At 34.9% G+C, this 16,825-nt stretch overlaps 1 protein-coding gene across 1 annotated transcript in view; it reads right to left on the bottom strand.

Moving 5' to 3' along the window:
- Window positions 1-356: 356 nt before the first annotated feature.
- TTC21B (tetratricopeptide repeat domain 21B) overlaps window positions 357-16,825 on the bottom strand; it is a 35,638-nt gene continuing 19,169 nt past the window's right edge. Inside the window, exons 20-29 of the mRNA XM_059476345.1 lie at window positions 15,653-15,841; window positions 12,677-12,787; window positions 11,413-11,494; window positions 10,511-10,661; window positions 9,931-10,092; window positions 9,335-9,530; window positions 8,198-8,422; window positions 5,516-5,636; window positions 3,193-3,260; window positions 357-2,265 (exon numbers count right to left, since the gene is read on the bottom strand). Of these exons, the coding sequence (XP_059332328.1) occupies window positions 2,188-2,265; window positions 3,193-3,260; window positions 5,516-5,636; window positions 8,198-8,422; window positions 9,335-9,530; window positions 9,931-10,092; window positions 10,511-10,661; window positions 11,413-11,494; window positions 12,677-12,787; window positions 15,653-15,841 (1,383 nt within the window). The 3' untranslated portion in view covers window positions 357-2,187. The remainder of the gene's footprint in view (window positions 2,266-3,192; window positions 3,261-5,515; window positions 5,637-8,197; window positions 8,423-9,334; window positions 9,531-9,930; window positions 10,093-10,510; window positions 10,662-11,412; window positions 11,495-12,676; window positions 12,788-15,652; window positions 15,842-16,825) is intronic.

Below are 16,825 nucleotides of genomic sequence, written 5' to 3'. Positions count from 1 at the left end.
AGAAATGGGAAAAAAAAACCCCCTTCGAATTCCTTCCACTCTATTTTTGTTAAGAATCTTACTAGTTACTTTTAGCTATTTATACTAATAATTTTTGCCTAATGATACTTCCTAGACCATCTTTTTAGCATTCTACAAATCTAAAAAATGCTTACAAATTAAACCAGGAAATGGTATTTAGCACAAGGTTACCAAAAATAATTTTATTTCCTTTAGAAGATATTCTAGGCATTCTGTACCTGCAGATGAAAAGGGGGACAAGAGAGAAGAGGAAGAGACACCTATGGCTTATGTTGCTATAGCTACAAGATGCTTAGATTTTCAGTTCCAGTGAATGAATCAATAGAACCCACAGCTTCACTCTCCTCTTTTATTCATCAAAGGCAAAAGTGGAAGATGGGTTGCTAAGCAACATCACACTGAAGAGTGCAGGGCTTTGAAATTAGCATTACTGACTCCCCTCCATCCCAGAAGTCTGTTCCATTCAAATCCACTTATTAAGGAGCTAAAACACCCCACCAAACTACCAGAACATGCATTTTTAAAGTAAGAAACAGTACAAGCAGATAGGTATGACACCAAACCATTTCTTCTGCAGATAAAGTAAAAAAAAAAAAAAAAGAAGATTAAAAAAAAGCGCAGGAAAACTTGAACTGGCTTACATAAACCAAAAAGATATTATATTAAAGCAAGATTTTTTCTGAAAGACTACTTAGACCCTTCTAAAAAAATGTTTAAATTCAAAGGCATATCTCATTTGTACTCCTATTTTAAAAACCTCAGATATAAAAAGACACCAGTGCCTAGATGGCTAATGGGAATTCAGAAATCCTACCTGCACGGGGTATACATAAAACTTGTCACCAAACTTGAAGTCTCAGTTCAATTTCTATCAACTAATTTCTGTATCTTACCATTGTCATGACTTAATCTGTCACACCTTATGAAAGGCTAATGTCCATCTTATGAGAAAAGCAAATCAGATGCAGGTGTCTTGAAGTTTCTGAAAACATCTTGTACCTGTTTTTACTCTGAACTTCAGCTAAATGTTATTCCTATGCTATCCAGGAAGTAACAACACATTGATCTTGCATGAATAAGGCTGTGTACAAAGAAATGTTGTTTTACTAGAAGCTGTCTCAGTACTTATTCTTTTAATAGTGAAAAAACCCCACCAATGTTATAACCTATTTATAACATACTGACCCCCCACAGCCCACCTGTCAGCATTCTCCAGATATTTCCATGTTCCTCATTCCACTCCAATACCGTCAGTTTTTCCCTAGAACACTAAATCTTCCTCCTCTGAGCTCTGTCATGCTGCAAACTTACAGGAAAGAAGCTGGGGGCAGTCATGTACAGACTGACTGATAGTGCTCAAACAGAAAGGACAAAGCCACACTCTAAGTTTCAAGGACCCCTAGGGAAGAAGAGGCCACTTATTTAGGTCTCTTCTCCCTTCTAATATCCACACAAATCTTGCAGAAGCGTTATAGTCCTGAGACACATCTATTCATTTTAGTTTAGCTGACCAACAGCTCCAAAGTCACTGGAATGCAGGATCTAGCAACCACCAGCAGGCAGCATCATTGTCTAAGTGATGCACCTCAATGCATTCAGAAAACAAGGCTAAAAATTCCCCAAGACACAGCACCCAGTTATTGATAAGCAAGATTAGATATAACAGCAAACAGGCTCCCTTTGGTAGCCTTAACATTGAGTTGTCCTAAAAAGAAACCCAAAAAATCAAACTGAAAGTAACTCTACACAATGTCAACAGGAAAAGCCAAAAACTTGCTTACAAAATATATAAACTTAATGACTACCATTAAGAATTCCCTTTTCTTAACAATGCACCTCTAGTAGGTAAGACAGGTTGTTGTTTTAGTGTTGCTTCAAATAAACACAACAAAATATGGAGTTATATCTTTAAAACATTTTTATAATGCCAACACTTTGTTATGATAACACTTTACAAAACACATATGGGAGTGGTATTCTATCCCGAATAAGAAAAAATATAACTTCTTTCAAGGTTGCAGATTTTTCATAAATATAATCCAGATCTCTAATATAGTTAAATTCATCATATCCACAGTATTTTTTGCTGATGTGGTCTCTGTCACTGCAGTATTTCATTCATAGTTTCCAAAGTCTGGTTAAATCCATGAGTCATGGAAAACAAATTCAGTTTCTTAGATATGCTCGGGCCTTGTCCAGTATCTCCTTCCTGATCTTCGGATAGTTTGGATGCACTTTAAGGACCTGTTAAAAGACAATACAATCCAAAAGTTCTGAGTTGGTAATCCCCCTCATCACTGAGCTGATGCATTTTAAAACTAAAAAAACAACAAGTTTGTTTTAAGAACACACAAATATTTAATTCTGTATAGACACCTCCACACATGCAAGTGAAAACCACCTCTATCAAAGACACTGCTTCATTTTCACTGTTCTTTCAGCTTGGTGCAGAAGGCATGGGGGTCATAGGCTAAAGCCTCTGGATGGCTTGAAATGCATGAATCAGAAGGCACCTCTGGAGACATTTCTGAGGTTTTAAGCATTCTTTCTCTGCGATGATGAACTGCCTTTATGTTTTCATTCCCCTGGACCTTTCTTAGCATATTTTACCTACTTCATCTTCTCCCCTTCAATTCCCTCTTCTCCCTTACCCTTCCATTCATTTTGCCCATCCTAATTATCTTTATTTCTCCCAAACAGAGCAAATTTATTTTATTATTAATATGAATAATTATTAATTAATAATATTGCTTCTACTTCTTTTATAGTAGCCCTTCCTCTTACTCTGTATTCGCTCTGCTTATGTTTGGACCATACAAAGTTAAGACCTCAAATTACTTTCCAACAGTGTTTTCTGATATTAATATTTGTTTTGATCAATTTTTTCATCTATATTCTGTATGGATTCACCAAGTTGCAACAGCATGGCCAAAAGAAGGCAGTGCCATTTGAATATCCCTTCATGTATGACAGCCAGTCACTTTCATTTATCTGCTTCCATGGAGCTCAAGACAGAGCAATTATGAAGAGGATATTTAAATTTTTAGACAGGGCACTTTTCCAGCATTAAGCTATGTATTTTAGAAATGTAAACTCAATGAAAAAGAAGGGTCATTATGTAAAGAATGTTGCTACAGGAGACAGAGTATTAAACACAAATACAAGTTCTACCTTATGGCAAACATCAATTGCATCAACATATCTCTTCCCTTTCAGGTAATTGAAAGCCAGCCTGTAGCCTGTAATTAAAGAGGTGAGGGGAAAGGGAGGAGAGGAAAAGCAACAATTTCAGTTTCTGTGTTGAATAATAAAAATATCACATTTAAATTTATTTTGGATCACCGTGTGTTTCTAAAGTTATTTTTTTTCCTACTGTTGACTCATATAAGCCTGGTAATGATCAAAATTTCTACTGAAAGTCACTTCAAGTAGTACATAAAAGTCCTTTACACACTGATAGCTACGTCTGAATCAAAAGGAGACATTATTCTGGGGAGCATGTGCTACTAGACAGAATACATAATGGCTGCGTTCTTTCAATTACCATGGTATCCCACAGAGTTTCTCACTGTGACCTGCAATACACTGTCCCTCTGTAAAGGTAATTCCATTATTAAATGAAAAAAGGGGGCAAAAAAAAAAGGGACAACGAACTAGGGAATTAAAATGCTATTCAGTAGCAGTGTCCGCAGACCACTGATATAAAAAGTCACATGGAATAGCTAAGTTGCACAGCAACATGCCAGGCTGGTACTTGCAACCTAAGAGGTAAAACTCAAGCACATCAGCCTGGACAGAGATTAGCCCTGAGAAAAAAAAACACTATAAGCATGCAATTTCCAAAATTTGAAATTTTAAATATTTCATTTTTTAACTTATCCTCACTGGCAAATACAGGATCTGATACCAGTTTTTATGGCTTTACTTGCCAAATGGAAATTTGCTGCTTTGACTATTTTTATTCTACTGCATGATAATCCTCAGAATGCTGTAATGCAAAACTAGAAACAAATGCACAAAGTACCTTCAATATCATACTCTCTTTTGTATGCAGGATAATTTGACAGTTTAATTTCACTAAGGAACTCTCCTATCTAGACATCAAAAGGTTTTGTACTTTGTTGAATTACCACTCTCCAGAGCATTTCAATATAAAAAAATTGAAGTCTTGATCTATGTTCTGTACAAACTTAAGAAATTACAACTCTTTACTATTGAAACGTCTTTCTAATACATTTAATTTGATTAACAACTGCAATATTTTAGCAAAAACCACCATGGCTCAGTCTACAACAGCAGGAATATCTAGGAAAAATTACTACCCCCAAACTCAGACATATAAAGGTTTTTCCATTTAACCTATAGTCAGATTTCTATCAGTTATTTTTATTTCTGTTTTGATATAAGCCTTCCTCTGGTTTGACCCTCCCAATTTTTTGACTCAGTACAGATGACTCACAACACATTCAGTTTTGGTAACCCATCCATGTATGTGCATTTTCAAAACTATGTTATAAAAGCAGGAGCTAACCCACAAACATTTAGTCACTACTTTAATCTACAGATCATATGAGATAAAACCATAAACCAAACCACTGCAGTTACAGGTAAAGTAACAAAACATTTGGCAGTCCATGCACATAACAGTTAATATATTTTTTTAAAAACACTGGTTTTTCAGCTGATGCCAAAGACTGTCTCATCCTAATGCTAAAAAAAAACCACAGGGGACAAAGAGAGAGCACAGATGAAAGACTAGAGGTTGTATGTATTTCCAAGGGGCAATAAACACATCCCAAAACCACTGGCCTTGGGACCTAAGGACAGATTCTAGGTGTTAAGTAAGAAAATTTAATTTAATCCTATGTATCCTTTTCACAAAGTGTTTCCTACATTGAAACTGTCTTATTATGTGACGATTTAGTACAAATTTCAATTTATTATTGAAATTGAAACGTGACTAGTGCCTCAAGTTTTCAGTTTGCCATCTTTTTTAAAATAGATATATTTAAAGACACTTAATATAATTTTTTAAAAATCCTCACTCATGTACATAAAACCTGATCCATATAGATAATTTGAACAAAAAATGAAATAAAGAAATCAGTGACTTGCCACCATCATATAATATATATAATTATAAAAGACTATCTACTACAAACAGTATATAGTCGATTACTATAAATACATTATTAAAGTTAAAGCTGTACATACAGAGACAGTTGTTCACAAACAGTCAACTGAAACTGTTTCAGATCTAACCTTGTACTACAACAGTAAGCAGAAACTTCTGAAGCATCATAAAGCTGCTACCTCTTGCCATGAGGGCTCTTTCCATGTTCAGTACACCTTTACACATTTGTGGTTTTATGTGAGGAAAACCAGTGATACTTTATTTCTATAGAAAATTAAAAGCAGTCTTTCCAGTAAAAGGCAGTTGTTTCATTCCTACCATAGTACCCAAAATCATACTTTATAGCTTATATATACGTGCCTACTGTTGGATTCGTCTGGTTTCCATATTTCCAGGCCATCTCATAATTTATTGCTGCATCCTTATATGCCTGTTCCTTTTCCATTATGTATCCCATGTATTCATAAGCCTTGCAGCATGACTGCAAAATATAAATATTCATTCAAAATTTTATTTAAGTAAGCTTGCATATAGTAATACTGACAAATTAATTGCTAAAACACTCCAAATCCATACAACTGGAAAATAAAAGTAACACTTGTTCTCACTTTGATGACACAATAGTCTTAATTTAAAGTATCTGTGTTATAAATGAGTTTTACAGAATTATGCTCTACTCCAGATCAAAGTTCATCAGAGAGACCACTGCAATGACTCTACAAAAACAGCTATCTCTCTCAGTTAGTAATAACCCCACACAGCTGCATTTCAAGTCTAGTGTTGTACCTTCCACAAACATTGTTTGGATTTTTTTCTTAAGAAAGTATGTTCATAGCTTTGTTTTGGAAATGGTTTAACATTATAATTTTCCAATTAAAGCTTAAAGAGAGTCAAAAGTAACCTAAAAAGAAAAATCAACCATTAAGTATTTAATTTCTTCTTAATCCAAGGAGTAAGTCACCAAGCATCTGAAAAGCAGGTTCTAAAAAACTATCAAGCATTCATTGAAAATACTAGCTTTGCTTATATTATACACACATATAAATCCATCTAACTCCATAATAATAAAACTTAATATAAAAGATAAAGTAATTCATGCAGAAATCTTACATTTAGCTCATAAAGCAGGAAAACAATTTATAAAAAAACTTAACTACTGCATGCCCTTACCATGAACAGTTTATATTATCATGCTGCCAATAGGTATAACATTTTCAAGAGAAAAACATAGGCAACTTTTTTACAAAGACAATGCAAATCAATATTGATATATAAATTACTTTCCATCTTGAAATTTTCTACTTTCAGTTAGGCTTTCAAAATCTACTGATTAAAAACTTTCAAATCACAGCATAGTGGGATCAGCATGGCAATGCTTGAAAGTTGAGAATAAAAATATATTTCCCCTCTCAATTGTAATAAACAAACCAAAAAGTTCAAAATCAAGAGGAGCAATCAGTAAGAAGCCTCAATTTCACAGAAACAGTCTGCTCACTGGCATCTTACTAACCAATCCTAAGTCTTTCAAAAACAAACAAAAAAAATCCTTATTAAATTACACTAGGCTTTTATGAAATTTTCACTCAACATATTTACTTAAATTGTATATGTATGTCATTCAATTCTGTTAAACCAACAGAAAAACTAACAAATCACAATAACATGTTTTCTCAGTCCAATCAAGTCTTCCAATTGGAGCCTACCACATAAAATATTGTCCTGTTGATTGACAAGATATGTCAAGATGTAAACCACTCAACATCTCTTTGTATAGCACAATTCCTGCTTACCAGCTTTGCATGCAACTTGGAGAGAAGTCCCTCTCTTTCCTGTGCTGCTTTGCAGGGAGCCAGATATGCACACTTCTAATCTGCCATCCTCCTTGCTAAAAGCAGAGCCTGTTTATCTAAGTCACTCATGAGCCTCAAACATTTTAGAAGAAAATAAATTACTTGGTAGGCTATGTTTTACACTTGGTAATTTCTACAACAAAGCAGCATTCATGGGATACACCTCCTCAACAAACCATCTATTTCAAGATAAGCCTTGTTTTGGGAGATGACTCGTGTTTACCCTTCACCTGTAGAGATTTTGAAATGGAACACACCCTATTTTAAAGAGGCCTCTGCAGAAGTACATAATAGCACTATACCAAGAACTGTGGTAGCTGTCAGTTTTATGTTCAAAAATCAAGTGTTCAAAAAACATCTCTCAGAAGCTGCTAAAACATGACTGAATAATGAACCTTACCTTTTATACCACTGAATTAATAAAAAAAGTATAAGCACTGTGTCCTTTTCTAAACCAAATCTGTGCTCTATAAACAGTACCCTGAACCTGCAGCACAGTGTGTATGGAACACCAGTCTACTGGACTGCCTTACATGAAGGGAAGTCAAGATATAAAAACATGATCATCTTTTTGCTGATCAAAATGAAAAATAAGCAGAAGCTAAAATCTGTGCTTATTCCCATAGTCAAAGCAGGGTATTGTGCAGTCTGCCTGCTCAGGAACCCTGAGGTAAACAACATGAGACCTTGTCCCCTGATAATCTACCAGACAGTAATTGCCACGGAAAAAGATTAATACCAGCATTAAAAAAATAATCCTGCACTGTAGAAGGCTTATGAACACAAATGTTTAGAAACATAAGGTATGAATATAGTATGTCAGTAAATGGAGCAAGTCTCCAAAATTTACACAGCCACATCTTTCTTCATCAGTTTTGTGAGACTGTAGAATGCATCTCTGACATTTCATAAACAATCCAAGCTTTATGAGTCCCCTCAGCTGAAACCTGTGGAAGTTGCTACAGAACACGAACAAAAATGACTAAGCAGCAGTCACAGGTTTGTTTACTACCCTCCAGTGTGAAGCTGCTGGTTTCCTGTCTTGTTTTGGTCCCCTTCTCCTTAATAAGTGAAATACCAGGCGAACGAACAAATAAATATATTTCAAAATTCTGTTTCAGAAGAAAAGTAAACATTTTGATGAATTAAAATAGAACGGTTCTAAGGTTACTTTCAACGTGCACTGACTTACCCTGTTATGACGAAGGCACCGTTTTAGAAGCTCACCTGCCATATCATATTTGGCAGATTGAATGTATATATCTGCAAGCAGAAGCCAACTCTTTTCAAACTCCTCTGCATCAATGGGATTCCAGCTCATTTTTGCAATCCGTTTTAACTGATTTCTGGCTCGTGGAGTCTGTTTCAAGATCATGTAGGCTGTGGCCATTCCCAAAAGTGCTGGTATATGATCCTTCTGCAGTAAAAAGTACAATGACTGCTTGATGCTTTTTCAAATTTTGATTGTAATTTTTTTTTTTAAGTAAGACTTTCATCAGGTATCTAAAAACTAAACTAAAAGCTAAATCTCAGGAAATAAAGACAGAGTACCTAACCTTACAGACATGTTTTGCACCTAGTGCTACAATTATTTCTGTAATCATGATAATCACCGGGCACAAGAAATGCTAAAAAAATCCAGACATTTCATCTCACAAGAAAAAAAAATCAGATACCACTAAGAGCTATACTTTTTATATACAAATAAACATTTCAGATAAAATCTGGAGTCAACAGGAAGTTACAATAAAAGTGGTATTTTTCACTTGCAGAGATGCCTGTCAAATATTAGCGAAAGGGACTCTGATTCCTCTTATTAGGTGTGCAGCTCTTAAAAATTTTATGTCTAAACTGCGTGCATCCCAGCTTTATATAAACAAATAGGATTCTTAAAAGCCACCATTCTAGGCAAGAGCCTCAAAAGCAAGCAGTAAGAACTCCTGGCACAAATGCAATTTTTGACTTCAGTAGTAAAGGATGAGAATGGGGGTCACATCTTGCAACTGCAACTCCTACATGCAGAGAGTAGTTGTATCAGGAGCTAACTCAAATGCTTCCTTCTCCTTCTCGGTGCTCCTGACTCACTGTTGGTATTCTGCCTTTACATTTCTTTCTAAGGTTGTGCTGTAAATACATCTGTCATAGTGCATCGAAAAAAAAAAAGAAACACCTTTTTCAAATTTTATATAAAATTTTTGATAGGAGAATAATCCTTAGAGCAAACAGCACTAACACGTGCCACTGCTGCTGAATGTCAATTGCGAGACTGGTTTAAAAAAATGTAGCAAATATGAAAGGGAAGAGTGAGGAAATGAGACAGGTTACTAACCTCAGCCTCAACTATTTCTGTGAAAGTGCTCAGTGCTTGTTCAGCGCTTGATTTTTGTTTGGTTGCCATGAGACAATGATTCTCCATGATTCGCAGCTGAATGTGACCCTGAATGGTTTGAGGCTTGAGCTCCTTCAGCAGGTTTCCTGCTGTTCTTACAGCCAACTGCACAGACTCCTGCTTCTCTGTTGAATTACTATTATCAGAAAAAAAAATGTTCATAGAAGCTTATTTTTTTAATACACACCAAACTAATTAACAAGTTAGAAATGCTTCTGTGCTAAAGACATGCCATTTTGTAGAAAAATGGCTCTGGTATACAGGCATTCTACATTGATTCTCTTCAACAACAGAAATGACAACCCAACAAGCTGATTGTAACACTGCCAATGACCACCATTCAGAGAAAATCTTCTACATTTTCTGCTTGAGACTCACTTATTACAGTATAGAATGGTCTCTCACAATAACAGAAAATACTGAAAGCACGAGATGATCTTAAAGTTCTAGCAATTTAAATTAACACACATTGTGAAGGGGCAGCAGAAGAAGGAGATGACAGAATAGCCCAAGCAATATTTATTTAATTCACCTACCCTATGTCAGTATCGAGATTTTCAAAGACTTCTCCACCCACGGTCTCATTATCTGGGTTCAAACAAATTTCAATCATGTTGTAGACTGCATTCTGTCCCCAGTCACTGTCCTTCCGAGCTTTATTAAAATGCCGCAGTGCATCGTTCGGTTCACCTGTGTACCTACACGGATAATTAAAATATTTAAAGCGGGGCAAGTAAAATTGTCTGCTCCAAATTCCACCCAAATCCCAGTAAACCCAAGTATTTAAAAACAGATGACCCATTTGCACACACTGATATTGCAAGGTTTGGAGAGCACGCATACTATTGCAAGGATCTTGTTTTCGCAAACTAAAAATAGTCTGACAAGTTATAAAATGTGAAGACAAATTCTTATAAATTATGAGGATAAACAGAATTACATTATTGAACCTGGAAGAACATACTGAGATATTCAGAGAAACTGAGAATTCCCTTAAATCCTGACATCTAATTAAATCAACATAGCACCTTTAAATGACAATGAATGACAAGAAAATTAATTTAAACCTATACTTCATAATCAAATAAATCTTTTCTTAATAATAATTGCAAGTACCAAAGATACAGTCCTTTGCAGTAGTGAAATCCTGGTTCAAGCTTTGTTCGGGAAGAATGTTTTTCAGCCATTAAAAGAAATCTTGGGACTTCTTCTAATTTCCCGGCTCTTCTTAACAGATCAATTAAGCGAGAGAGCGTGGCATAGTTATCTAAATATACAAATAATTAGCAGATTGTAATTCTATTTATTTGCTATATGAATAAGATAAGAAATAATGAGCCTGCCTAATTTTTCACATATAAAAATTTAATACATAAGGCACATTTACACAGTAACCTCAGATACAAGAATGAAGATGTCAAGTGATACTTGCAATACTTGCAATATCTTTATACAGATTTTATAGAAGTATATCTGTCCCTCGCTTTCAAAAGCACTCAAAACCATTTGCTGCACTCTTGTGATTTCTTTTAAAGTCCACTAGAAAGCTTTACATTCATTACAGTAAAATTTTAATAGATTTTAGTAGCTTTCTCTCTGGTCCTGACCTGAAAATTGCTAAAAAAAACAACTTACTGCTGTCCAAGACAAGTTTCCTTTATTAGTCTTCAAATAAAATATTACCTTTGTGCTCATGCACTTGACACTTGTAATACAAAAGAAAGTGCTTTACAGTGAAGAAGTAAATAACATCCTATTTGTATTTGGCTTAAGGTAAACTATGCACATTACATTGCAGCAAAGTAAATTACTGTATCTACAAGAAATATTTTTTATCATATTTTCTTAAACCACCTTTATGTTTTTATATATGATAATGGTCTTTGCCTTTAGTATCCATTATATTATAAATAAAACATTTCTTTTTAATCAAAGAGTTTTTATTCAGCTATTTATTCATCTCTTTCATTAGAACTATATATCAAAACAAATTAAAAGTATCACTGCTAAACATTCACCTGGCTTGCGTTCCAGGAGCTGCTGGAAATGAAAAACAGCTTGTTCATAATCTTGCTTCCTGAACATGAGATCTGCCATCATCTACAGCATTGAACAATTTTAGAGAAAACAAAACAAGATATTATAAATTGTGAAACCGTTAAACAAAAGTTACAAATAATTGTCTTGGTTTAGGGTAAATTTGGGAGGAAACACTAATGAACTGTGGTTATGTGGAGAGCTAAAACTATAGCTTTAAAGTGCTGCAGGAGCTGCACAAGAAGCAAAATCACTTGGACTTTTTATTACTTTCTGGAAAACAAACACAATATATAACACACATGGGTAATAATGAACAAGTACATGAACACCTTTTCACATAAGGTGAAAATTAAAAGTTAATTAAGTAGTCTGCCATATCTTTAAAGTATGGGGTTTTTACCATTGTATAGTTTTACTCCTAATTTTATTTCTAGTAACTGCAGATTATGCACATGGAAAGCAAAGTTAGTTTACAGTTAGAGAAAAAGAAAGATGATAGCTCATTTCAGCAGGGAAGGTAAAATGAGTTCTTTAATTTCAGTTTCTCTCCAGTGAAGCTAATATAGAGTAGGTTTAATAACATATTTCAAGAGTGCTATTACTTTTGTTCATGCACCATACTAGAACAAATTTCAGATGTTAGATTGCTATAAGAAAACAAATTATTCCCATCTTAAAATAACATTGCTCCTAGTGTGTTACATCAAAAGTTGCTTAGTCTATTGAGATGTCTTTTAGGCCAAGAAGTATACATGTCCTAGACAAGAACCAGCAGCTATGATTAAAACTTGTTAAGTAGAAATATGAGTAACTAAGGTTGAATGAAACTAATGAAACTATAAAATTACCTTAAATAAATAGTTCTCTTATTCTAGCACTTTAAAAAAGATTGTTTTCATATTACTGTGCTGGAAAAGTAGCTTCTTCCTTGAGTATTAGCCAATTATCCATAGAACATGCATTGAGCCATACTTTATCCAATCTTACTACAACACTTTTTCCTTTACTTCTAAAGACTCATTTTATATTGAAGTAGAACAATGGCTATGACTGCTAGAAACTTCATGTTGAACACCAGCTGCCATAAACAGAAAAACATTTTGTTGCCATGGATTTTTCACTTTTTTTTTTGAAATCACAAAGCTGTAGGCTCTTTTAAAAGTAGTGCTTTATGGATATATCATATTGCAGGCACACAAACATCAAAAAGCATTGATGCAGCATTACTATAACAGCACATACCATCGTTGCTGCTTCATTATCTTGGTCATTCTTCAGCAGTAAGGAACACTGATGTTGACAGGCATCAGTATCATCTTGTGCAAGATATAAACGTGCAAGTTCCAGCATTGCCTGTATATTAAAATATTTAACTGCATGTAATTCAAAGATGAAAAAAGCTGGTTCAGTTCTGAGTATCAACCTGATATTACAGGGGTCCAGGGAAAAACTGTATCTCCACTAAAGAGAGAGCCTTTTCTGTCGTCTCCTGTGGGCTCCTGATCAATTGATGTAATCCATTTTAATTCCCTCACCTTTTAGAAGACACAAAACTTTTCTTCTTCTGAGGGATATTCTAAAGGAACATTGAAAACAGGGCTGCTCAGATAGTGTTGCTCTGAAAACACCAGTATTTTGGTATGAATAATGTTCTTGGAAAAATGTAAGTGAAAGTAGTTTTAAACATATTGAAAAAAACCAAATACCTCATCAACATTCACCAGCTAATTCTGGAGTACAAGTAAGTTTCAGAAGAGACTATTTTCTTATTTGCATTTCCAACCTACAACATCAAGACTCTGTGTGAATCCACAGAGTAAATACTGACTAACTAAAATGTACACCAGCATACATTCTTAAAGCTGAAGTCCCATCATAGACTACTCTGAATAAAATGCCACAGAAAACTTTATAAATACAAGTTACCACAGATTTAATCAAGTTTCTATTGAAGTAAACAGAAGCTTTGTTCACAAAGCAAAATTAGCAGTAGATAAACTGTAAGTCACTCCTACTTAAAAACTGTTTTGATTTTGTTTCCAAAAGGGAGATACTTATAATTGCATCATAATTCCTTCACTAGTTACACTTGTGAAAGGCACTTCTGAATCAGAACAGTGTTTTGAACATCCTGTTCAGAACATGCAGGCTTCTAGCACAGTTTTTAAACTGTTTTCTTCCTACTTCCTGTTCTGTTCACACTCAAACATATACCATGTAATTCTGAAACAGGAAGGCAGGTGGGTAAGCACTGAAATGCTACAGGGAATGCATGCATGTCAGAACTTTAACTATGAAAGCTTTCTTTAAGCTGCTGCTCATATGTGCACAACTCAGTGGAATACCAAAAGGCAGTCTTGGAGTCAAGGAATACTTCCTGCAGGAAGCAAAAAATGAACTGGAGTTCTACACTTGAATCTAGTGAGTGGAAGTGGTCTCTAAATTTTCAACTCCATTACAAACAATATTATGAACTTATGTGCATGATGCAATCTGCAACACCCTTCAAGTCTCCTTCAGGAAACTGCATTGCCTCTTACCTGAGCAAGGAAACAAAGGGAGGGTACTACCCACCACATTTCACTGTGTAAAACAAAACCACACAACTCCCCTGTGACATGGACTGCAATCTGTTCACATTTACCTGGATAAATGCAGTATTTCAATCCATTTGGCTAAAATACAGGAGATTTTGTTCTAACAAAACAAGGTACAGATAGTTTCAAAGGAATTTCCAATATTTCAATATATAATTTTAAGGAAAGTAAACTCTGAAGGTGCCAAGAGACAGATGGACTTTTAACAGCTCAAAATAATATTTTGTAATCTAAAAGAATTCAATTCTAATCTTGCAATGCTTTTAAAAATGAAGAAAAGAAAACAAGTTCAAATCTACTGAAACTATAAGAATACATTGAGATAACTCCTTTATACTAGTTGTGGGTAACAAAATATTTTGCTTTTGTTACTCAACAAGTAGGGAGGGAGTTAGTCATGAGAAACTCACACTTATTTTCTAAGATGTCACTGTATTCTGTGCTGCTAGCAAAGTAGGATTAAAGCAAAAATCTTCAGAAATATCTAACAGATATTTAGTACAAATGCCTACATCTTGTAACAATGTGAATCTCTTAGAAGTATGATTTTAGCAAGAACTGAAGGGAAATCCTATGCTGGTATTTCAGTACTGGTATGAAAGACAAAGTAAGGCTTTGATACTGACAAAAAAGCCACAGCTGTACCTGTACCATGACAGGGAGTCTCCTTGCTCTTAATGGGGAAATCACCATTGTAAGGATGTTTTTATTCCCTTCCCAATTTATTTTTCTTCTCCACATCATTCTTAGAAGATGTCTCAAATACACCGAAGTTACAGCTTTAGGAAGAACATGGATTCTTGGAACCACAACACATGAGTACAAATATTAAACTAAGTGATGTATTTAGCAGCTTGTGCATGTGACAGCTATTCAATAACAAGCATCAAAATAAGAAGTGTTCACATACGCCTAAGGATATAACATCATTATGATAGCATATCATGGCAAATGAACAAAAATTGTATTTATTGATTTTTAATCTAGAAAAAACCTCACTAAAGATAACACTTTATCTTTGTGCTCATTATAATTATAAATTTCTTAAGACTTCTGCTTCTCTCTCTCTTATCTCCAAAGCCCAGGGTTACAAAATTATAAGAAGGAAGAGAAGGATAAAAATAAATCTGAGTTTACCTTTATTTATCAACCTGTGGGAAAGAGACTGTGCAGAGAAGCGAGAAGCAGTACAATAACCCTGCTCAAGATCAGCAACATTTTGTGACTAAAATCAGAATTCTACCAAGCCCAGATAAAAGTAGACACAGAAAAGACAGAAATTGCCTGTATTGACCAAAATCACTGGGAGCTCATTTCAGAGGACAAGCAGCAAGCAAGGTTGTTTCAATCTCCATCATTACTGGTACCTGAAGACAGGCTCACTGTGAGTGCATGCAGACACCACTTGAGTCAGGAGTTCTTGTAACAGACAGAAGTTAGCAGTGCATGCATCTATTCTATCATGATAATCAAAGAAGAGGAGAAAGTTCAAGGTTCTGTGTATATCATGAAACAGAAATAATTGCAAATTATTCTATTCTGTGGATAAGTGGAAAAATGTTTTGCTATAACTAAAAACTGAATAGAAAAACAATGCAAAATAGCCAGAGGGAGAACTGACCTTGTTATTGGTTTCACAGTGAACAAGGGCTTCTTTGTAAAATTTAATTGCTTTTTCATAGTTTCGCTGGGCTGTTGAATGTTTTGCAATCTCAGCAGAAATCTCAGCTGCTAACTGTTTCTGAGCAGGAACTGCATCTAGCTGCTCTACTTGAGCCCGTTTCAGCACTCTGCCTTGTAACTCCCGAGCCTGGGGTGGGGAAAGCAGGGAGCAGTCAAGAATTGTCAAAGGAATTAATGTCATTTATCTACTATAAAACAGTTTACTTGTCTTTTTTTTAACAGAAGGAAGCATTAATACTGTTCTGATTCTTACAGCCCTACCATTTTGCCTAGCAGGAAATTAGAACTAAAGCACAAAATAACATCTGGGGAGAACTTCCAGCATCTCTCTGAAAACCAAGGGAAGAGACCTGTTTAAGACATTTAAGTTAGTCCTGCTGAAATCAAAATGTAGGTGTTTTTGTGTAAATGAACGTGGCATCAAAAGGAAAAGAGAATTCCAAAGAGAATGAATGGGTACAATGAAAGACAGTTTTGAGGGCAGAAGAAAAAACATCAAAAGAACCCCAAAAGGACAGAAAGTTTTTTGAAACATGACATAGTGAGAAACCTGGAAGAAATAAAGAAGTAAAGAAGAGAGTAAGAAAAGGAGACTGCTTAGGCAGAATTTTACTGAAAGAGAACTGGGGGAAAAAAGTCAACTTTGAGAAAGAAATAAGTACATTTTAAGTAAAAAACAAGTAAGAATTTAACAAAGAAATCTAACCAATACTGGTATTTAAACCCTCACATACAATTACCTTTCCAACCAATCTGCAGACTTTTCTTGCTGATCAGAAGATGCTACCAAGGTTTACCATTGTTGTTACCTTCACTTTCACAGAGTGGAGGTGTACTACAGCAGAAATTACTCACCACATCTCTTGCTAAACCTTTTTGTTGAGAAAGCATTTTCTAAGGGATTCAAGCTCTAGCATCCAACTTTATTCTTTCAAGCCTCAGTCTGAGGGATAATATTGAACTGCAGAATGAACAGATCTTATTACTGCTATTTAATACTAATACTGCTGTTCAGCAGTACAACAAAACAACAGGTAGCCATTGAAAGCTGTTCCATTTCACTCTGTGAATGATTTTCAATGTTGAGCTAAAGATATGCCATCTAGCTGCC

This window comes from Ammospiza nelsoni, chromosome 7, assembly GCF_027579445.1.
Source record: "Ammospiza nelsoni isolate bAmmNel1 chromosome 7, bAmmNel1.pri, whole genome shotgun sequence".
NCBI classification, from domain to species: domain Eukaryota; kingdom Metazoa; phylum Chordata; class Aves; order Passeriformes; family Passerellidae; genus Ammospiza; species Ammospiza nelsoni.
Note: the sequence above shows the minus strand (reverse complement) of the source record. Positions and strands in the feature narration are given on the sequence as shown.